The sequence below is a fragment of the Choristoneura fumiferana genome, chromosome Z (genome assembly GCF_025370935.1).
Source record: "Choristoneura fumiferana chromosome Z, NRCan_CFum_1, whole genome shotgun sequence".
Taxonomy (NCBI): domain Eukaryota; kingdom Metazoa; phylum Arthropoda; class Insecta; order Lepidoptera; family Tortricidae; genus Choristoneura; species Choristoneura fumiferana.
Window position 1 is genome coordinate 33,662,860 of NC_133472.1, and position 19,442 is coordinate 33,682,301.

Here is a 19,442-nt window from a genome sequence, read left to right on the forward strand (position 1 = left end):
ACGGTTTCTACCTATACCAAGCTAAATATTCGAAAAATATAACGCTTACCAGGCTAGTCTTTCACAATACTTTCTTTTATTGGCCTTTTCTGTGTAAGACATGCCGCCAGTTGGTTTACCTCTAATTATTACGAACGGCGGTATATTTCTGTCGTCGAATACGAAACCTTGTTGATATAGAGCTGCATGGCAGGCTTGTGTGATGACGTCCAAGACAACAGATCTGTATTCTGATAACTTTTCTCTAGTATATTCTATCTGTCTCATCTGAAATTTAATTGTTAAAACGGATTATTTTTTAATATTTCTAATAATAAGCAGTGATCGGGGATTTGGATGCCATACTGCGGGATTCCAAATAGAAAGAGTGATATGGATACGCCGTTTGTCCAGCGATACCAATTAATCAGTTCGAACAATAAATGCTATTCCCGTGTTGGTGTTATGTTTATATGATAATAGTTGCGAATAATAAAATAATCGACTGGTAAAATAAGCGAAAAAAATAAACGCGATCCTTATAAACGCTTCACGAAAACTCGTTATCGATTAAAGACAAACAAGTAAATTTGCGATCGTGAAAACACGCGATGTGAAAATTCGCTACTCAGAAAAATTGCGGGGGGAGTAGGGATGCGAATACAGTTTTTTTTTTCAATAGCTTCGTTAATTTCCGGGCTCAGGTTGCTCTTAAAGTAATTTGATTATATTTTTAGACATATTTTTTCTTCTTTTGGCAACGCTAAGTTGCCGAATCATACAATTTTGAAACATAAATTCACTGTCAAAGTTGATGCTCGAAAGCGGCGGATTTTTGTTTGAATTTAACTTCGTTTTAATGTGAAATTTGCCAAAGTAAGTGTTCATCAACTATCCGGATATCGTTTATATACTTACGAGGCTTATTGAAAATAGAAAAACACAAGTTATAATTTCCTTATTTATAATGGTTTTAACTTATAAAACGATTGAACCGCATTTGAGGAATTTTACGGGGTGAGGATTACTGAAGATGCATTGAGGGGTGAGTTGGGACGACAACGGGGACAGTTAGGTAGGTCATGAATGGGGAGAGTTGGTTTTACGAACGGGGTGTACCGGGATGATAGAGGGGGGAGTTAGTGTTTGTAGTTCAGGGTTGTCAATTTACATGAGTACCTAGTGAAAGTGACATATGATAAAATGGTAAATATTATTTTAATAAAAAATATTGAAGTATCGGAGGAGTTGAAGAAATTGCAAAATAAATAAACAATTTATATTAAAACTAGCTTTTTCCCGCAGCTTCGCTCGCATTAAATTTGGGGTAACATATATATTTAATATATTGAGTTTAGCTCGACATGTTTCGGGCTACGGATTAGCCTGACATGTCGAGCTAAACTCGATTTAAGACATGAGTAATCCGGGTCAATATATTTAATATGAGTGAGTCTCACGGTAGTTTCATGTTCAAAACATATATATTTAGTTTCGGCGATCTTTTTTTCGTATTTTAATTGATTTTTCGGAGGATTACATGGAAATACAAATACAGACAGACGTTGTTTTAGACAGATGGTGCAATTTTTTTTTCACCTTAGGTACTAACTCTATATAAGTAGACCAAAGTAATTATAAAAAAAAACTAAAAAACTATACGTCACAAAAATAAAGGTCACAACTTACAGAAAACATTAAATTATTTTATGTAGGAGCATAAATAAAACATAATTTTGCTACATAAATAAAATATTCTATTGACAAGTCAAGCTATTATCATAATCTGACAGTGTCAAACCTAGCAATTTTCCCATCTCACCCCATTGCTATCCCTTCTAATCCCAACTACGGGGTGAGATGGGATTGCCTACTATTATGTGTTTATCGTTGAAGCTATGAGATGAAACAACAAGTTATCAATGGCAAACTAAAATTCATACATCCGGAACACTTTTTTTGTATATAAATCAATGTGCCACATATAAAAATAAACTTTTATCCAGGTTTGAACTTCGATTTCGTCCCTACTCACCCCGTTTTACGGTTTGTGAAAATTATCTAACAAACCTTGGGTAAAGAAACTTAAAAATCATATCTGAGTTCATCACACTACACACTAAAGTTGTGCTAAAGTCTATTAAAATTAGAATTGAGTATAACTTGCGGGTACCCATTTACTCACTTGTACTTCAAAGAAATAGAAGAAGGCAGTATCCATGTCTCGACTAATATCGGCAAATGTTTTCATATACATTTCGCAGCACATGGCCTGAATGCTAAGAAGAGCTTTAGCAAGCAATGGCGTTAAAATGAACAGATTCTTAGCTAGTTTAGTGCGAGTCTTTGTGTACTTTCTGAATAGAATAGATTTTCTCCAAACATAAAATGCTTTCCAATATCTGTATACTCTGAAAAACTTTATCTGAAAAATAGGTATCACTATAAAAGTGTGCTGAATTCTATGAAAATACAATAATTTGTGACGTTCCGCGGTCAAAGGTACCTTGTGGTCGGTATGGAGTTACGGGCACTCTTTTAATCTGCAATTGTTAAGCTATCGATATCAAAAAAAGATCATGGTCCTAAGTATTATAGTTACGATGATATCATTTTTTGAAAAATGTATTGGAAAATGTGCAATTTCAGGAAACAGACTACTTAAGCTTAGTTACCTCCAAAACTATGTTGCCGATTTAAGTTACATAGTGGACTACGAAATATGATTTATTGGGCTTCTGTCCATCAAAATATATAATACAAGTTCTATAATTGCAAATCAAAACTTGATATAGACCGATTAATATGATCGCTGACTTATTTCAAGGAAATCATGTTTTGCTTTATATTCTGCATTTTTTCGCAGTAGGTAGTCATGATTTTTAAATGTCTATATTAGAAAACAATTCCTAAAGAAAATAAAGAAGAAAAGCAATATTAAAAAAATCAAATCAAAATCAAAAAATAATTAATAGAAATCAAAATTATTATTTTTTAATATTTTCAAGCAAAATCACAAAAATGACAGAATTTAGTTCTAATGTAACAATCAACATAATTATTTTCACATATATAAACAAAATCCTTTCGTTACTATCAAATATAAATCCTTTCGTTACAATCAAATATAACCATTAACTTCATTATCAGACATGATTTTTTAACTTTTTAGGTCACTTAAAGTTACATCACTTTAATAGTCTTTGTGTCATACATTTTTGAAAAGGTACCTTATGGAAACAAACATACAACATGTGAGTATGAAATTGATAAAATTATTATAATTTAAGTTCTGGAAAACTTTTTCATTAATGTTTCTTATTTTAAAACTAAATTGCCACAAAGATGATCAGTTCTTTTTTGCGATCTACTTTCAAAACTAAAATTTATTTAATGTGAAGAAAAGGTGCCTTATGGCTGAGTTACATGATTTTACGGATTTGCTTGCTCTAAACATCTTTTTAGGGTTCCGTAGCCAAAATGGCAAAAACGGAACCCTTATAGTTTCGCCATGTCTGTCTGTCTGTCTTCTGTCTGTCTGTGCGTCTGTCCATCCGCGGCAGAAATAATATGTAGCAACTGCGCAGACGTAATGGTAGGAAATTTTTTTTTCATCACACTTGCTCTTAAACAGTGTCGAAACATGCAGGCTACCTTGGTTGCAACCCCCTAAATAAAACCCTCGACCTTAATGTGCTTGTCATGAAACCCGTGGCCGGTAAATGAGTCATTGCGCGTACAAATTTTCTTGTCATGAAGCCCAAGGACGGTAAATGAGTCAGTGCCCGTACTGATGGTGCTGCGCGCGCTGCTGCAGGACCACATGCACACGCGGCTCAGGCACATGCTGAGGTAGGGGGAGGGCGGCGCTGCTAAGAGCGCAGCCTATGGTATCGTCAATATTTGGAAGAATTATATTTTTTATTTTAGAAATATTAAATTTGAATTGTGATGAAAAACATTGCATGTCGCACGGGCGGTACTAATTACGAACATCGACTCATTAAAGACCTCAGTCTTCGACTTCGGGCTTCTAATAGACTCTCGTTCGTAATTCCTTATTTACCGCCCTTAAGACAATGTACTATTTAGGGTCACGTAAGTGGGGTATTTTTTTTCTATACCCCTACCCCTAACCCTACTAACCCTATAGTATTGGGTATCGTTGGATAGGTCTTTTTAAACCATTAGGAGGTTGACTAGACGATTTTTAGATTCAGCGATCTGTTTGTGAAATATTCAACTTTAAATGCAAAATTTCATTAAAAACGAGCTTCAATCTTCAATCTAAAACTTACTGTTGGGTAGAAAAATTTGAAAAAAAAATCAGTATGGTAGATAAATAAAAACTATAACGGCTAAGATTGCTTGAGAATTATTAGTAGTTTAAGAGTAAATAGCAGCCTAAGGTTTAAAATATGATACCCTAAACTTGGAAGATTCCGTACACAATACGAAAACATTAGAAAAATATTATTTGATTTTTTCGTAATGGCTACGACGGAACCCTATCTTGGGCGTGTCCGACACGCTCTTGGTCGTTTTTTTTTACAGAAATATACACCACCGCGAACTTGATTTCTGAGACTCACTTCACAACCAATATTGCATTTGCGTTTTATAATCGGTAATGGCTGAATACCACTGGAACTACTTATAAATAGGCTGAGGCTGAGTGGTAGCAAGTCCGGAAGACTTTCTAAGGGGTCATTATCTTGAGATTCTGTCAGTTGGGGACTTGGGCAAAGTATGTCTTGGGATTCAGATGGTACAAATTGTCAATTTTTTTCAAATAGAGACAGAGAGGGAACGATGCGTAAATGTTAGTGCGTTTAGTGCAGATGCGAGCCAGCAAAGTCAAACTTTAGACGGAGGTACCTAGGAGTAGAAATGACAAAAGCGAAGCATTTAAACATATAATGGTCATAAGGTACCTTTTCTACTAAAATTGAGAGCCATAACTAAGTGGCTTTAAGCTTACTTATAATGAAAATACAAACAGGTAAAGAATTCTTAGATCTTATATTTTCTGAAATAGTAATAAAAAAACGGTATTTTTCAGCCACTTTTACGAAACATTTAATATCTCCGAAACTAAAAACCGCCATAAGGTACCTTTTACCGCGGAACGTCAAATATTTATCCTATTATAACTTATTTAGCCTTTATATCAACGTTTTGTGGCAGAGGGAAATCAAGATAGAATTAAAATAAAATAAATAAATCGTGGCTAATTTAACGGTCGTCGCATCATTGATTATATTGTAGCTTTAATAGATTATTAAATAGTAGGTACTTCTGATAAGCAATAAAGCAATCAATCTACAGAAAAATTGAGAAAATTAAGTGCCTTACATCTGTTAGTTTTACAAATATAGTATACTCCTGTTCCCACGATGGTAGGCCAGTGAAAACCATTTCATTGGTGAAATGTGTCACTCCACATGCACTGATAGTCAAATAATTCTTCTTATCAATGCCTTCGTAAGGCACCACGCTACATGAAGTACAAATAAGTTACTTATACACAAAGTCACGATAGAGATAACAGACGATAGAGATTGTCAGAAAACATTTGACACGTATTTTTTTGAAATCAATTAAACTAAAAATGCTGTAGATTAGAGTTAGTTATAGTTCCGCCTGACGTCACGCCGTGCGACGTACATACGAGTACGCACGCTCGCACGCACATACGAGTAGGATTAATAGGAAAAGCATATGCAGTGCAGGGCCCGATTATCCATAAGGCGTGTAAATGTGACTATCACATATTCCAATATAAAAAAAAAAAAAAAAATTACGTAAACGTACGTTTACGTAATGTAAATATTTTCAAAATTGCTTTCTTGGGGTTGGATATGAGGCTATTACATATAATTTTAGGTATATTTTATAAATAATGATTCTACCGTACCATATCTAGAGGAGCCCAAACTTGGTATGTTTTGAAAATGATTTAATATTTTAATTTAAAAAAGTGACTGAAATATTATGATGTGATATATTTTTAGAATCGGCTTAGTAAGCCCTTTCATTATATACCACTCACGATAGGTTTCAGAACAAAAAAAAAATCCATACAAAAAAAGAGGACGTCATAACTACTCTCTTTTTTTTTGTGCTACCAGTCAAATTGATTCGTATGGTCTGAAGATCAATTGTTCCGATTTTCGTGCCTTTCACACCATATTTCACCAGCTTTTTTTGGCGTACCGCTAGCACTATAGCGGTGCGCCACGAATATAAATTGCTATTAAGTAGTTGGTATTTTGAGTTGAATATTTGGCTGTATCAGTAATTTTGATGTGAACTTTTTTTTTTGTTTTAAACTTTCGTGATTTTCGCTCATAATTAAAATACCGTGCCATATCGTTTATGGTATTTTCTTTTTTTTTCTTTTGATAAAAAAATTGCTTTTTTGATGTTCGCTTTAAATACTACCCAATTTAAAATAACCGCGTCGCGTCTCATTGCTCTTTCCTGCTCCATTACCTATTTATCAATTGAAAAATATATAAAAATATTGTACCTAATAGAAAATAAAATAGAACGTTTTAAACTTTCGTGATTTTCACTCAGTCAGAATACCATAAACAGGACTTATCACGCTAAAACACACGAGTAAAATATTTACCTCAACGTAAAAAAAAAACCAAGGAAAGGGGCCCCGTGAATTGTATTGCCTAGGGGCCCTTATTATGGTTAATCCGGCCTTGATCAAGTGACAGAAAAATAGAAATATTTACAATTACTTAAGTAAATGTAATTTTATATACATATGTAGTAAGTTAAATTTTATTAGGTACGTATTAAAATTTGAGTTATGACCTATAAAAAAAATTACTCACTTTAAATAATAAGGGGTAAAATACACATTCTCAGGATGAACAGCATATATCATGTAGAGGAATCCACAGTCCGGATTATTTCTCACATAATCAATTACTTCTTTCTGAGAAGCAACAACTGGTTTCACTTTCAATGGGTCAGTGGTCGCATTTTCCTTTTGAGAAACTTCTGCTTGAGAGTCAGACTCTCTTATTTTTATGGCTTTTTTCTTTTTTATATTCGCTGAGGAAAATCATGTTACACAAAACTGTAAAAGAGGTCTCACATCCACTAATGTTATAAATACGAATGTTTTTAAGTATTTTTGTTTGTTACTTCATCACGTCTAAACCACAAAACCGATTTAGATAAAATTCGGTATACAGATAGTTTGAGCCCCGGAGAAGGACATAGGATAGTTTTTATCCTGGAAAATTACACAGTTCCCGCGGGATAGCGAAAAACGAATTCTACGCCGACGTAGTAGCCGGAGTGGAGAGTGGAGTGGACGGAGATGGCCAGTAAATATTATAAATAGACAATTTTATTATATGAGGATATTTATCTGAGGCGACGCCATGCCACTACTTTCAGAGGTACTTAACTAATAAAATTATACACAAAGAAGAAAAGCCGGCAAAATAATGCATTGGTGAGCAAATTCAAAATGCTTTGGCAGGCTGTTTTGTGGCTGGGGTTTGGCCAGCCAGCCTTGGCTTTGAGGTATCAATTAACACCAAATATCCAAATCAGCAAACTCATGGAAAAATGAATTGGCCAGAAGTAAGATGTCATTAGTGAAAGTAAAGGAAAATAAAAAAATGTTTTCATGGAGAAATATCCTCAAATACAGAACTTCCAGTGTACGAGTCACTCACACTAGGCCCCTATCTTTAGGTACTTATTGAACTAATATAACTAAAAAGAAACTTACTTAGGCTATCATCCAAATACAGGGGTTCTAATTTAGTTTGTCTTCTTTCCACAAGAAGTCTGTTCGCCTGAGCTTCGCTAAAACCAGTCTAAATAAATATAATTAAAAGCTTTTATTTAACTTGCAATGTATGTTTAATGTATATGTATTTCATTTCATTTCATATGTATGTATCTATGTATGTGCGGGTAAATTCTTGCAAGTTGAGTTTGACCCACTTCCAGTGGTCAGATTGACTTTTAATTTGGCATACTCAAGTAAATCTGGCGACAATACAATAATCTGGTAGTGACATCATGGTGGTCCAGCCAGGATCGTCTCTGCAGGATCAAACTCTTTATCGGCAAATGGCATTGATTTGAAATTTGGTACGGAAATCTAATATGACAAATACAGTGACAAAAACTACAGTCAGCAAAAAAGCTTGTATTTAAAATGTTTTTTTTAACAAAAAACTTATTTTAAGCAGCATTAAGAAGGTACTAAGAAATCTTGTAGGTACTTCCTAATTTTTTATAAGCTAATAAGCTTTTGCATGACAGATTCAGATGTTCCCTCAAAATCAAACTAACTGAATCGTGACCCACTGGGGAACCTTTTTGTAGAAAAAGTCAGTGATATTGCATTGCTTTACAGGGAATGACAACTACTGTGAGAACATTCTATGGGGGTCAGAAATCAAAATGGTTCGGCTTTACATAGAAATACAGACAAAAATGTCATACTGTTCATCAAAATTCCAATAATCATGTATAATTAGAAATTCTGCAAGAAAGTAATTACCAAGGGTTCTGGCTGTTTTTTAACATATTCTATTTTATCCAATAACTTTCTGTGAGGTAAATGAAAGGGTATATCCCGAGCCTTCCTGAAAAACACATATTTCTTTAATAAGTTTTAAGTTCTCATCATGATCATCAAATAATAAAATAACCAATATATTTAATCCATAGTTATAAGAGCTTAGATACTTAGCATGACATTGTAAAGTAATAAAGTTGTTATGTACACATGTAGGGACATATGTCCATACTAATATTATGAACATAACAAACAACTAAGATTTGTGCCAGCCTAATCTGTCCATAACTCCATACGTCCCTAAAATGGACAGATTAGGGTGGCACACATCTTTAGGAGACAATTTAATATATACCTAGTATAGATAGTCGGTGCTTTACGGACATTTCTCTGTAAAGTCTCGATTGCTGGTAATATTGTTGGGTTTGGTGTAGAAGGCTTTCTGCCACCGTTCAACATAGTTCACATAATATAACAATAGTCAGATTTGTTTACAACTTGCCGCCGGCAAGTTGCCGGATAATTATTGAAACAGTGATGTATAATTCGCTTTCATTCAGTTAAATCAAGGTACTCGCAATGCACAATTTTTGGCACAATCAATAAGAGAGCAGAGAATTAATTAATAGTATTCCTTGTTTACAAATCGCAAATAGCAACCAAACACAGATCGAAGTTCGACTGGAACTTCAGTTTGAATATTTTTACTTTGCAAAAACTTGTCTATGACAGTTTTATTTTGTTTGTCGAAGTCGTAAAGTTCGTTCGTATCGTACTGTTTCTCTCACTCTCGTATTCAACAATGTTAGCGTCAGCGGGACAGCAAGATACGAAGTTCGAATTTATCACTTCGTAGTATAGGGCCTGGGGGCTACTATGAAATTTCAAAAAATCGAAGTCGTGTCGTGCCATCTCTTACTCTCGTATTATATAAGTCAGCGGGTCGGCAAGATACGAAGTTCGATTTTTAGGGTTCCGTCGCCAAAATGGCAAAAACGGAACCTTAATATTTTCGCCATGTCTTGTCTCCGTCCGCGGCTTTGGTCAGCAGGGCTACTACGAAACTCGAAACTCGAAGTTCGTGTCGTGCGGTCCCTCGGACACTTATACTATTTAATAAGAGAGCGAGAGGGACGATACGATACGACCTTCCAGTTTCGGGTTTCGTAGTAGCCCTGTAGGGACTATCAATGCTAGAAAGCTGTAATTTTGCACGAATATATAAGTAATCTGTTCCGACATAATGGTACAATAATAAATAGCCGTTAAGTGAGAGTGATTTTTTTTCTCTAATCCAATCTTGTAGTGTGGGGTACCATTAAATAGGTATTTTAAAACCATTAGGGGTTTCCTAAAACGATTTTTCGATTCAGTGATTTGTTTGCGAAATATTCAACTTTAAAGTGCAAATTTTCATTAAAATCGAGCGTCTCCCCCCCCCCCCTCTAAAATCAAAACCGGTGGGTGGAAAATTAAAAAAAAATTAAAGATGGTAGATAGTATATCAAATTTACAAGGAAAACTATAACGGCTAAGATTGCTTGAGAATTATTAGTAGTTTAACAGTAAATAACAGCCTAAGGTATAAAATTGGAATATTCCGTAAAAAATACGAAATCCTTAGAAAAATATTACTTAATTTTTTCGTAATGGCTACGGAACCCTATTTCGGGCGTTTCCGACACGCTCTTGATTGGCCGGTTTTTGTGTAGTAGTATTATAGAGTATTATAGTATAGGGTCTATACGGCTAAGCTGTAGAGCTACTTCGAAGTTTGTAGTTTGTGTTTGTATCGTATCGTCTTTCTCATTCTCGTCTCGTATGAATAATATTAGCGTCAGCGGGACGGGACGGTCCAGTACTATACGAGCTTCAATTTTCGAATTTCGTAGTAGCCCTACTGTTTTTATTCCAATACTGCCAGCTTTGAAATAATAACAGTGTAGGTAGACGTAAATTTTATTTAAGATCCTTTTAGTCATTACGTGTGATGTTTTCATTGTGTAGGCATTCTAATCCAATATCACATCGTATCGGTGTACTACCTTTATTTAACTACATCATGTCATGACATGACTGCTCGCTCTTATCTTATTCTTTGTTGTATTCCACGTTCCGATTTGGCAGATACCTACCTAGTACTTGCACCAAACACCGTTAACCTGGGGCCCTAGTGTAAAAGGAGTTAATTCTGCGGAAGTTGAACAGCTGATGGCGACTTAAAACCTTTTACACATTAAATAGAAAAAAAGATGTGTAATTTCTGCAGTCTTAACCCCTTTTTCACTTGGGTCCCAGGGCCTCTTTGTAGTTTGTGAACAAGGCACACGTAACGTTGTCACGTCAGGGTTATTAATGTATACATGAACATTATCAAGACTTATAAATATCTATACACCTATTTCGATTTATACACCTTTGTTTGTACCACTAGATAACCATAAGGTCGATATATTTATGTCCTTTGACTGTACTTTTGTTTCCGTTGGATCGACGTTGTGGTTTGTTTGAGATCTTCATCGAAATATATAATACAGTACGTACAATTTTGATGGTGATCTTAGATGTTGTGTTTTGTTTGATGGTCGGTACGCGGTCCGTGGTGGGCGACTACCAAATCGGAAAATAATTGGTTTCTTTCTTGTTGCGTGCAGTTGACACGTCTGGCAACACCCAAAACAAACAGTATAAAAAAGAAAAAAAAACAAGTATTCACGGTTGGCGCTATTTTGCGATAAAATTATTTTATTTATTAGTTTTAATAAAGTGATCTTGTCCTGAAAAGCGTTCTAGTATACTCTGATAGATTTAGAATTTGCCAGTGCTTAGTATTATACTCGTACTAACTTACTAGACGCAGTTTATAGCCGTGGTAGTTGGTGACAACTTTCACCATCCGTACCAGACTCAATATTTCATCAATATCTTTACAGAAAATGTACAAACAATGAGCTGCATAGGTATTTTGCTCATTTCATTGTTTATGCGGTACTCACTTACGAAGTAACCCTGTCCTGAACTACTTATTTTGCGTATGCCAATTACAAAATTTGGAGATGTATCTATTTGTTTCTCTATCAAACTCTTCTACCAGATGGACCTCCAACTGCAAATTTAAAGAATTTGTCCGTATTGCGTTGTACGATAATTATTTTGCAATTACAGTGCATGGGCACATTATATAAGTGCTATTAAGTGTTGCATACTTAGTTTATGCAACTTAAATTGTGGTGTAGTAATTATTGCAATTATACTTTTAGATTATCCAATGAGTTTACGGTGAAGCCTCGCAGATAACTGGCTGAAGATAAGTGTGGTTCATTTTTGAGGAATTGAATGGCTATGTATTACTACGCAAGTAAACTGAATGAAGCATCATGTAGCGGGTGTAACATTAAAGTACCTCCTCCGCCCAACGAGCCTGCTCCCATACCTCCACCACCTAGCGACCATGCTCCACTTCCACCTGATCCAGCTCTGTTGCATGGCACTGGACTCTCCTACTATGATGTAAGTTATCACTTATTGTAGCTTAGATTGTTTTGTGCCAGACAACGGCAAATTTAAGGGGGAGGGGGTGGGGGGTAAAGGGCATATGCCCACCTTGAGACGATTGTGGAGTTTCCATCGCAGTACATACTTATAGACTATAGACAAATCAAATTATCAGAATTGTTAATTTTAACAGTTATTGTTGATTATTTTTGCCCATCTGCCCCTTGTGCCCCTTCCAGAAAAAAATCCTGGTTCAGCCCTTGGCGCTAGAAGTTTATAATAGTTATGTTGTTTGACTCTTCCTCATACCCAGTACCTTACTGCCTATGTACAATTTTATTATATCACAGCTCCAAGAAAACAAAATTTAGTACCAGCAGCTGCTGACAGTCAGTTAAGATCCACATAGGATACCAAAATGCAATTAGTGAAATAATACAATTTACTTTGCATAGGTAGCAGTCTATGTATTAAAACTATTCATGTAGACCTTAATTTATTAATTCTATATAAACAGAATTACCTATATAAAACATTAACACATTCAGCCTCAGTGACACAATGTCTGTGACTTTTTAGTTCCCTTTCTAGTTTGAGTTGCCGGGGCCGAATGTGTTAACAAATTCCCATTGTCAAGAATTTTGAAGCTAGAGAAATTAACTTTGCGCATTCTGAATGTATTATAGAAAAAACATTGTGTTTTATTTTTGCAGAATGATGACTACTATTCTATGGTGAGAGGCAATAAATTTATGTCTGAAAACTCCTGCAAACATCTAGTAATGAATGGAGGTATTAATTTTGTTACTACTCAAAAGGACGCTACTCAGGTATTTACCTACATATAATTTGAATTGCATAATATTAAGAAAACAAGTGTTTTTGAGATTATCTTTTTTGTCCTTGCAGTTATCAGCTGTAGGAGTAAAGGCGCTAACAACATTTGTTAATTGCCCATCAGAAAAAACAGATATTGAATACAAAGATGGTCAAATAGTTAGTGCCAGCTTGGAGACATTAGTCGACATGCTCCGACCTGGGGCAAATAAATCTTATGTATTCACATTCTTACTGTGCTCAAGACTATTCGTTAAACCACATGAATTACTTGGCAAGCTTTGTAAACGATATTTTAAAACCTATGACAAAATTGTAAGTTTTTTTTATCAGTAATTAAGTACCAGTAGCATGCATATAAATATTTTAATTAATTACAATTAAATTAACACATACATTGTACATTCATATGTATATTTTTTAGGGCAAAGTGGAAGTAAAAGATTTAGTTGATAAAGAATTATTAGATATGAAGGCTTTGGTAAGGGTGCTCATGCAGTGGACCAGTATGTTTCCTTATGACTTCCGCGATGACAGGGTCATGGCACTAGTTCGTAGTATTACTCAAAGGTAAAGTAAAACATATTATTCACAAATGTATCTTTAAAATAAAATGTTAATTGTAAATTAATTCATTTGAATTTCAAAATAATGAATATTATGTAAAACAAATTAGGTGTGCTGCTGAACATATGTCTTCAGTGAGGGTGGAAGTCTCCACTATGCTAGAAAAACTTCTTGATAAACTGACAGCTCTTGAACAGTATGAGGAAACATTGGTGGAAATACCTCAAGTGGCATCGGTGGACCATTTAGCACAGGCAATTATTGTTTATTTTAAGTACTCAGTAGTAGCTATGGACTAATTTAATTGTCATTGTGATATTTTTTTTTCTTTAACAGGGAGACATATTAACACTCAACTTAACACCAGCTGAGTTAGCTAACCAATTGACCATAGTAGAGTTGCACAGGTTGTCATTTGTTGGACCTGAGGAGTTTGTTCAAACATTTGCCCCAGCACAACCTGCGCAGCCCACATCCTCATGTGGGAAAACCACAATCAACCTTCACCACATTGACATGAAGAGTACACGGAATTTGGAAGCTTATGCCGATTGGTTCAATAGACTGAGTTATTTATGTGCAACTGATATTTTGAAGGTATATTGTGACATCTTTTTCTACATACTACTCAAGTACATGTCATAACATGAAATGATATTATGTTATATTTTTTACACACAATATGATCTCTTACTTGCTATCTTCCAGGCTGTTAAAAGTAAATACCGGGCAAGAATAATGGAGCAGTGGATTATGACAGCCAGAGAATGTTTCAATCTTGGCAATTTTAATTCGCTCATGGCGATAATAAGTGCATTAAACATGTCACCTATAACACGGCTTAAGAAAACGGTAATAAATATTTTAAACATTTAGCAGCACAATACCTACCTTTTTGAAACATTTAATTTATGTTATTATTTAATCAATTAATTCAGTGGAGTCGCACATCGGGTGTTTGCGGTCAGCAGCTACGGCAATTGGAATTGTGCGTTGAACCCAGTGGAAACCATGCCAGGTAAGCATTTAATGATACAAAATTATTTCATGGTCACGGCTTAGCTAACCTCTTGGTAGCTATGCTAACCTGATAATATATTCTAACTCTTGCAAGTATATTCTCTTTTCATTCACACACAATCTTAGATAAACTTATATAGTGTTAACAAAATTATGCAGTTGTGTTTATCTATATTTAAAAATCAATAACATTCACTACTGACATGCATGATTTTTAGGATCCCGTACCCAAAGGGTAAAATCGGGACCCTATCACCAAGGCTCCACTGTTCGTCCGTCTGTCTGTCTGGCACTAGGCTTTACTATCTCATGAATCGTGATAGCTAGACAGTTGAAATTTTTACAGATGATGTATTTCTGTTGCCGTAACAACAAATACTAAAAACAGAATAAAATTAATATTTAAGGGGGCTAACATACAACAAACGTGTTTTTTTTTCGTATTTTGCTCTAATTAATAAATAACGGCAACAGGTAGACGCTTTAAATATTCACAGAATATTTAGTTGTATATTCACTTTAAAAGTAAATAATGAAATTAAAATATAGATATTTAAGGGGGGGGGGGCTCCTATACAACAAACGTGATTTTTTCCCCTTTTTTTGCTCATGTCTAATGTTGTATAGATTTGTAATGGTACGGAACTCTTCGTGCTCGAGTCCGACTCGCACTTTGCCGGTTTTTCATTAAGCGAAATGTAAAATTTATTTTGAGGGTAATGAATATCTTTAAACCGTAAATTAATAACTACTACCTAAATTTACTACTACCTAGTACCACAGGGCGGCCACGCCATACAAAATACGCGTTCTTGAATCTACATAGGCACGACGACGTCTGTACACGCGTCAATGTGTGCGTAAGACACAGGGCTGACTATCGCAAAACCCTAGTACTATAGGGTATGTAGGTATGGCTTAGATGTGTAAATGAATGTAATCGTTAATCATATATTTTTATTTAAACCTACATAAATGTGTCTGTCTATGTATTTAAGCATTATTATTTTAAATTACTTGCAATAAATATATGACTACAAACTTGAACGAATTATTCGGTACTAATTAGTTATTTCATGTATTAATCGCGATACTTTTAGAAATCATTAGTTATTTACAAAAGGAAGTAGGCAGGGTAGGAGCCTCAATTTCTCGCGCGCCCATTGACAAGTTGGCGCTTGCTCGCGGACTCACGGCCACCGAGCCGAGCAATGAACTGCCGGCGCGCGGATTTCACGGAATATGATTGATTTTCGAGTTTTTAGGAAATAAATACAAATGAATGTTTTATAAATTAAAGTTTATTGTTTTAATCATTTGAGACCTTATTAATTAAAGATTACTTACACTAAAATATTTCCTTTTAAAGGATTTGTCTCTGAACATTCGATTGTTAAATCGTATGTAATATGTAATTATTGCTCCCGAACTAAGTGCCGTGCGACGGTGCGACCGACATACTCGTACATCGCGTTGCGCGCCCGACTGCTTTCCTGCGGTTTTCCTGCAATCTGCGCTTGAGGGGTGGGGTAACTCGAACCGGTGCGGGGCGGAGCGTGGCCATTCTGTACGTCAGTTCTATTATATATTCTGTGCTAGTACCTAACCACTGGTCTGTTCTGTTGGAAATTGGCGTCTCAGCACAAGTTCCTCACCTACACTCCTATTCCATTGCAATGTATAAGCCTCGGCAGAAATTTACCTAGCCTATCTACCTACAACTGTTAACTTCAAACTGCGCTCGCGTGCTAAAGCGCGCAGAAATATGTTTTGATTTATTTCTAGAAATGTAGGTAAATAGTAGATATTTGTAGCTTGTTGTTTTATATTTTAAGATACCGAGCAGCATTGGCGGCTACACCCACCGAAACTGCTGTGCCGCTGTTATCAGTCACATGTAGGGACCTACACTTTGCAAATCAAGGTTCCCCTTCAAAGTAAGTTCTGATCATTTACCAGTAACATTATTATTTATAATAGAAAAATATTTATAAAATATAAAAAAACTATGTAAGATTATTTTTCTCTCACTCTCTCAACTATAGGTTTGTTCACAAGGAAGTGCTAAGCTTAATGGTTTAATTTTGTAATAATTTTTTTTAATACATAATTGGACCTATGTTGATATAGCATTATTTACTTATATTATCGTCAGGAATACGCTGTTAAAATCTTTCGGATAATTCAGGTCCACGGTGTATAGTTTTTTTTATATTTGATAAATATTATAAAATATTTTGTTTATTTAGAACATCCATAATAATATGATATCATATACATGGTGGCACATTTTGTCCAGTCAGTATGGGCAAATGTGAAACTATAAGACAGAAACCATGTCATCAATTTTATAGTCAATGGCCGTTATAAAGTTAATCCGGACACATTGTAAAACTGAAGTTTTTGAATATTAACAATATGAATCAAAGACAAAAATGCTAAGCTTAACTTGTGGCACTTTTTTGTCAATGGCTGACATTAACAATAATTAGGTACTTCATAGTTGTGCAATGTGTCAGGATTCACTTCTTAGCGGCCAGAACTAGAGTAACAAGAATGCATACACAGATGTAATTGTAGTAGGTCAATTCAGGAATTGAACCCGATCTTATTCGAAAATAAAACTTACAAAACCTGGCTATGTATGTATTAGTGATGATGATGATGATGACGATGGCGATTTTGTAACTGCGATTTCTTGCTTTTGATTGCGATATAGTATTCCACGGGAGCTACGCAACGGGATAAAGAATTGCACATAAAACATATAAAATAACAGGTGACATGATAAAATACTTACATGAGAAGAAGCCAATTTTCCCCTTAATCTTTAAAGGAGTTACCTCAGTTCTAGTTTGATGTTTAATGTCACGTAAAACTTTGTCTTCAGGTTGGCAGGGAATCGGGTGAACTTCGAGAAGTGCGCTCTGCTCGCGCGGCACGTGAGCGCTCAGATGGCCGCGCGCCGCCTGTGCAGCGACCAGCCGCCGGCGCCCGCGCCGCCGTCGCCGCATCTACCCGTCTGGCGGTACCTTAACGACTCGCCCACGCTCAACGAAAACGGTCAGGCCACACACATCATTATTTTACAAAGTTTAATTTAATTTGAAATGTTTGTATATAGTAGTTGTCTTGTCTAAAAATGAATCGCCTTTCTTGATATGATTGACGTCGAATATCATTATCAACGACAATTCATCTAATACTCTGTTCTTGTCTTTTCATTTACTGTTTTGTTTTATCTACCATTCATTGATTCTTTTCTTACTTATTACAAAAACTGTTCAGCGAATAAATTACCATTCGTTCATTCATTCAACGGACAAAATCATTTCATGAGCATTTTAAACAGCAGCTAGACATCAATGTTCATTTGTCCAAAGTATTGCTACGATACATTTTTACTCGTATATTATCAACTTCACGTATTATATGTACGTATTAAGTAGGTTAAGTAAGGTTAGAACAGAAATATACATACAGAAACGAAATGCTACCAGTAAAGTAAACTAGGTTAGGTTGAAGCTGCAACTCCACGCAAAAACTAGCTATATCAGAAATGAAGTCCGGTGTCCAGTTAGTTCTTTCTTAGACGTTACTCTTATCTTGTCTACGAAATACAACACATTAAAATAATTTCACATTTACTGTTTCATGTGATTTAGAACAATTTGAAACAATACGTGACGAAACATAACTTGTACTTTATTGATTGCGCTTCTACCAATTAAAAATCCGTGACTTGAAATTGCTTGTATAGACTTCACTGAAATAAACTGTCGATGAAAGGAAATAATTTTGCCAAGTAATTTAAATTCAAGGGTAAAACTAGTAGTATGCGTGACAATGAAAGTACCTACGGTCAATGAAATACTTAGAGAAAAAAAACGTGTAGATCTATACTTAATATTATAAAGAGGAAAGATTTGGATTTTTGGATGTTTGTTACGAATTAACTCAAAAACTACTAGACCCATATTATTATTTTTTTTCACTATTAGAATGCTAAATTATTCCAAAGTGCCATAGAGTATATTTTTTATCAGAAAAAATTAGGGTTCTTTACTAAAACTTCAATAATGTAACTCAAAATGTAAAAAAATTGCCATAAAACATCTTCCATCGCATGCGCTGTAGAAACTATTGATGATAGAACAAAAAAATTTTCTACGATATTAAAGAATATGTATGTAGTTATGACACTATAACTACTTTTTTACATTTTAAAAGTGGACTGAAATGCCGACCAAAATCAGACCATGTTATCCTAATCCTTATCCAAATAAATAATTTAATATTTAAGACGGTTTCAATACCTGTAGATTACTTTTTGAATTATGCAAATCGGACATTCCATTCAAAAGATATTACGAATTTAAGAATATCAATTGACCCAAAAAATGCATTTACTCTACGTTGACGTGCACTTGGCACCGGCTTCACGCGGGTCGGGTGTAGTTTTTGGGAAATGGAGCTGAAAAATGTGTGTGAAGTGCCCTCGATTAGAGACCTTTTTAGAGTTCTGTGCCCAAATGGTAATAAAAACGGGACCCTATTACTAAGACTCCACTGTCCGTCTGCCTGTCTGTCACTAGGCTGTATCTCATGAACCATGATAGCTAGACAGTTGAAATTTTCACAGATGATGTATTTCTGTTGCTGCTATAACAACAAATACTAAAAACAATAAAATAAATATTTAAGGGGTGCTCTTTCCGGCAACAGGTAGGTGCTTGAAATATTCACAGAATATTTGTTTGTATTTTCATTCGCTTTAAAAATAAATCATTAAATTAAAATAAATATTTAAGGGGGGCTCCCATACAGCAAACATTATTTTTTTGTCGATTCTTGCTAATGTCTAATGTTGTATAGGTACGGAACCCTTCGTGCGGGAGTCCGACTCGCACTTGGCCGGTTTATTTTTATTTTGCCCGTGCGAAGCCGGGGCGGGTCGCTAGTATTGAATAAAAATAAA

At 35.1% G+C, this 19,442-nt stretch overlaps 2 protein-coding genes across 4 annotated transcripts in view; one reads left to right on the forward strand and one right to left on the reverse strand.

The window, feature by feature from the left end:
* The window catches only part of LOC141435251 (dynein axonemal heavy chain 6-like), a 71,326-nt gene extending 62,105 nt beyond the window's left edge, over positions 1-9,221 (reverse strand). The window contains 7 exon segments of the mRNA XM_074097912.1: positions 50-267; positions 2,165-2,404; positions 5,335-5,476; positions 6,831-7,053; positions 7,745-7,832; positions 8,528-8,612; positions 8,901-9,221. Of these exon segments, the coding sequence (XP_073954013.1) occupies positions 50-267; positions 2,165-2,404; positions 5,335-5,476; positions 6,831-7,053; positions 7,745-7,832; positions 8,528-8,612; positions 8,901-9,004 (1,100 nt within the window). The 5' untranslated portion in view covers positions 9,005-9,221.
* The window catches only part of LOC141435182 (ras-GEF domain-containing family member 1B-like), a 32,313-nt gene that overhangs the window by 6,579 nt on the left and 6,292 nt on the right, over positions 1-19,442 (forward strand). The window contains exons 1-11 of one of the 3 annotated variants that reach the window (XM_074097797.1): positions 11,215-11,262; positions 11,806-12,055; positions 12,754-12,870; positions 12,950-13,192; positions 13,302-13,447; positions 13,554-13,698; positions 13,781-14,041; positions 14,153-14,296; positions 14,383-14,462; positions 16,300-16,401; positions 17,355-17,527. In XM_074097797.1, coding sequence (XP_073953898.1) covers positions 11,882-12,055; positions 12,754-12,870; positions 12,950-13,192; positions 13,302-13,447; positions 13,554-13,698; positions 13,781-14,041; positions 14,153-14,296; positions 14,383-14,462; positions 16,300-16,401; positions 17,355-17,527 — 1,585 coding nt within the window. In that variant the 5' untranslated portion in view covers positions 11,215-11,262; positions 11,806-11,881. Of the gene's footprint in view, positions 1-11,214; positions 11,506-11,805; positions 12,056-12,753; positions 12,871-12,949; positions 13,193-13,301; positions 13,448-13,553; positions 13,699-13,780; positions 14,042-14,152; positions 14,297-14,382; positions 14,463-16,299; positions 16,402-17,354; positions 17,528-19,442 lie in introns of those variants that run through there. The other 2 variants (XM_074097789.1, XM_074097804.1) reach the window with 2 other exon arrangements.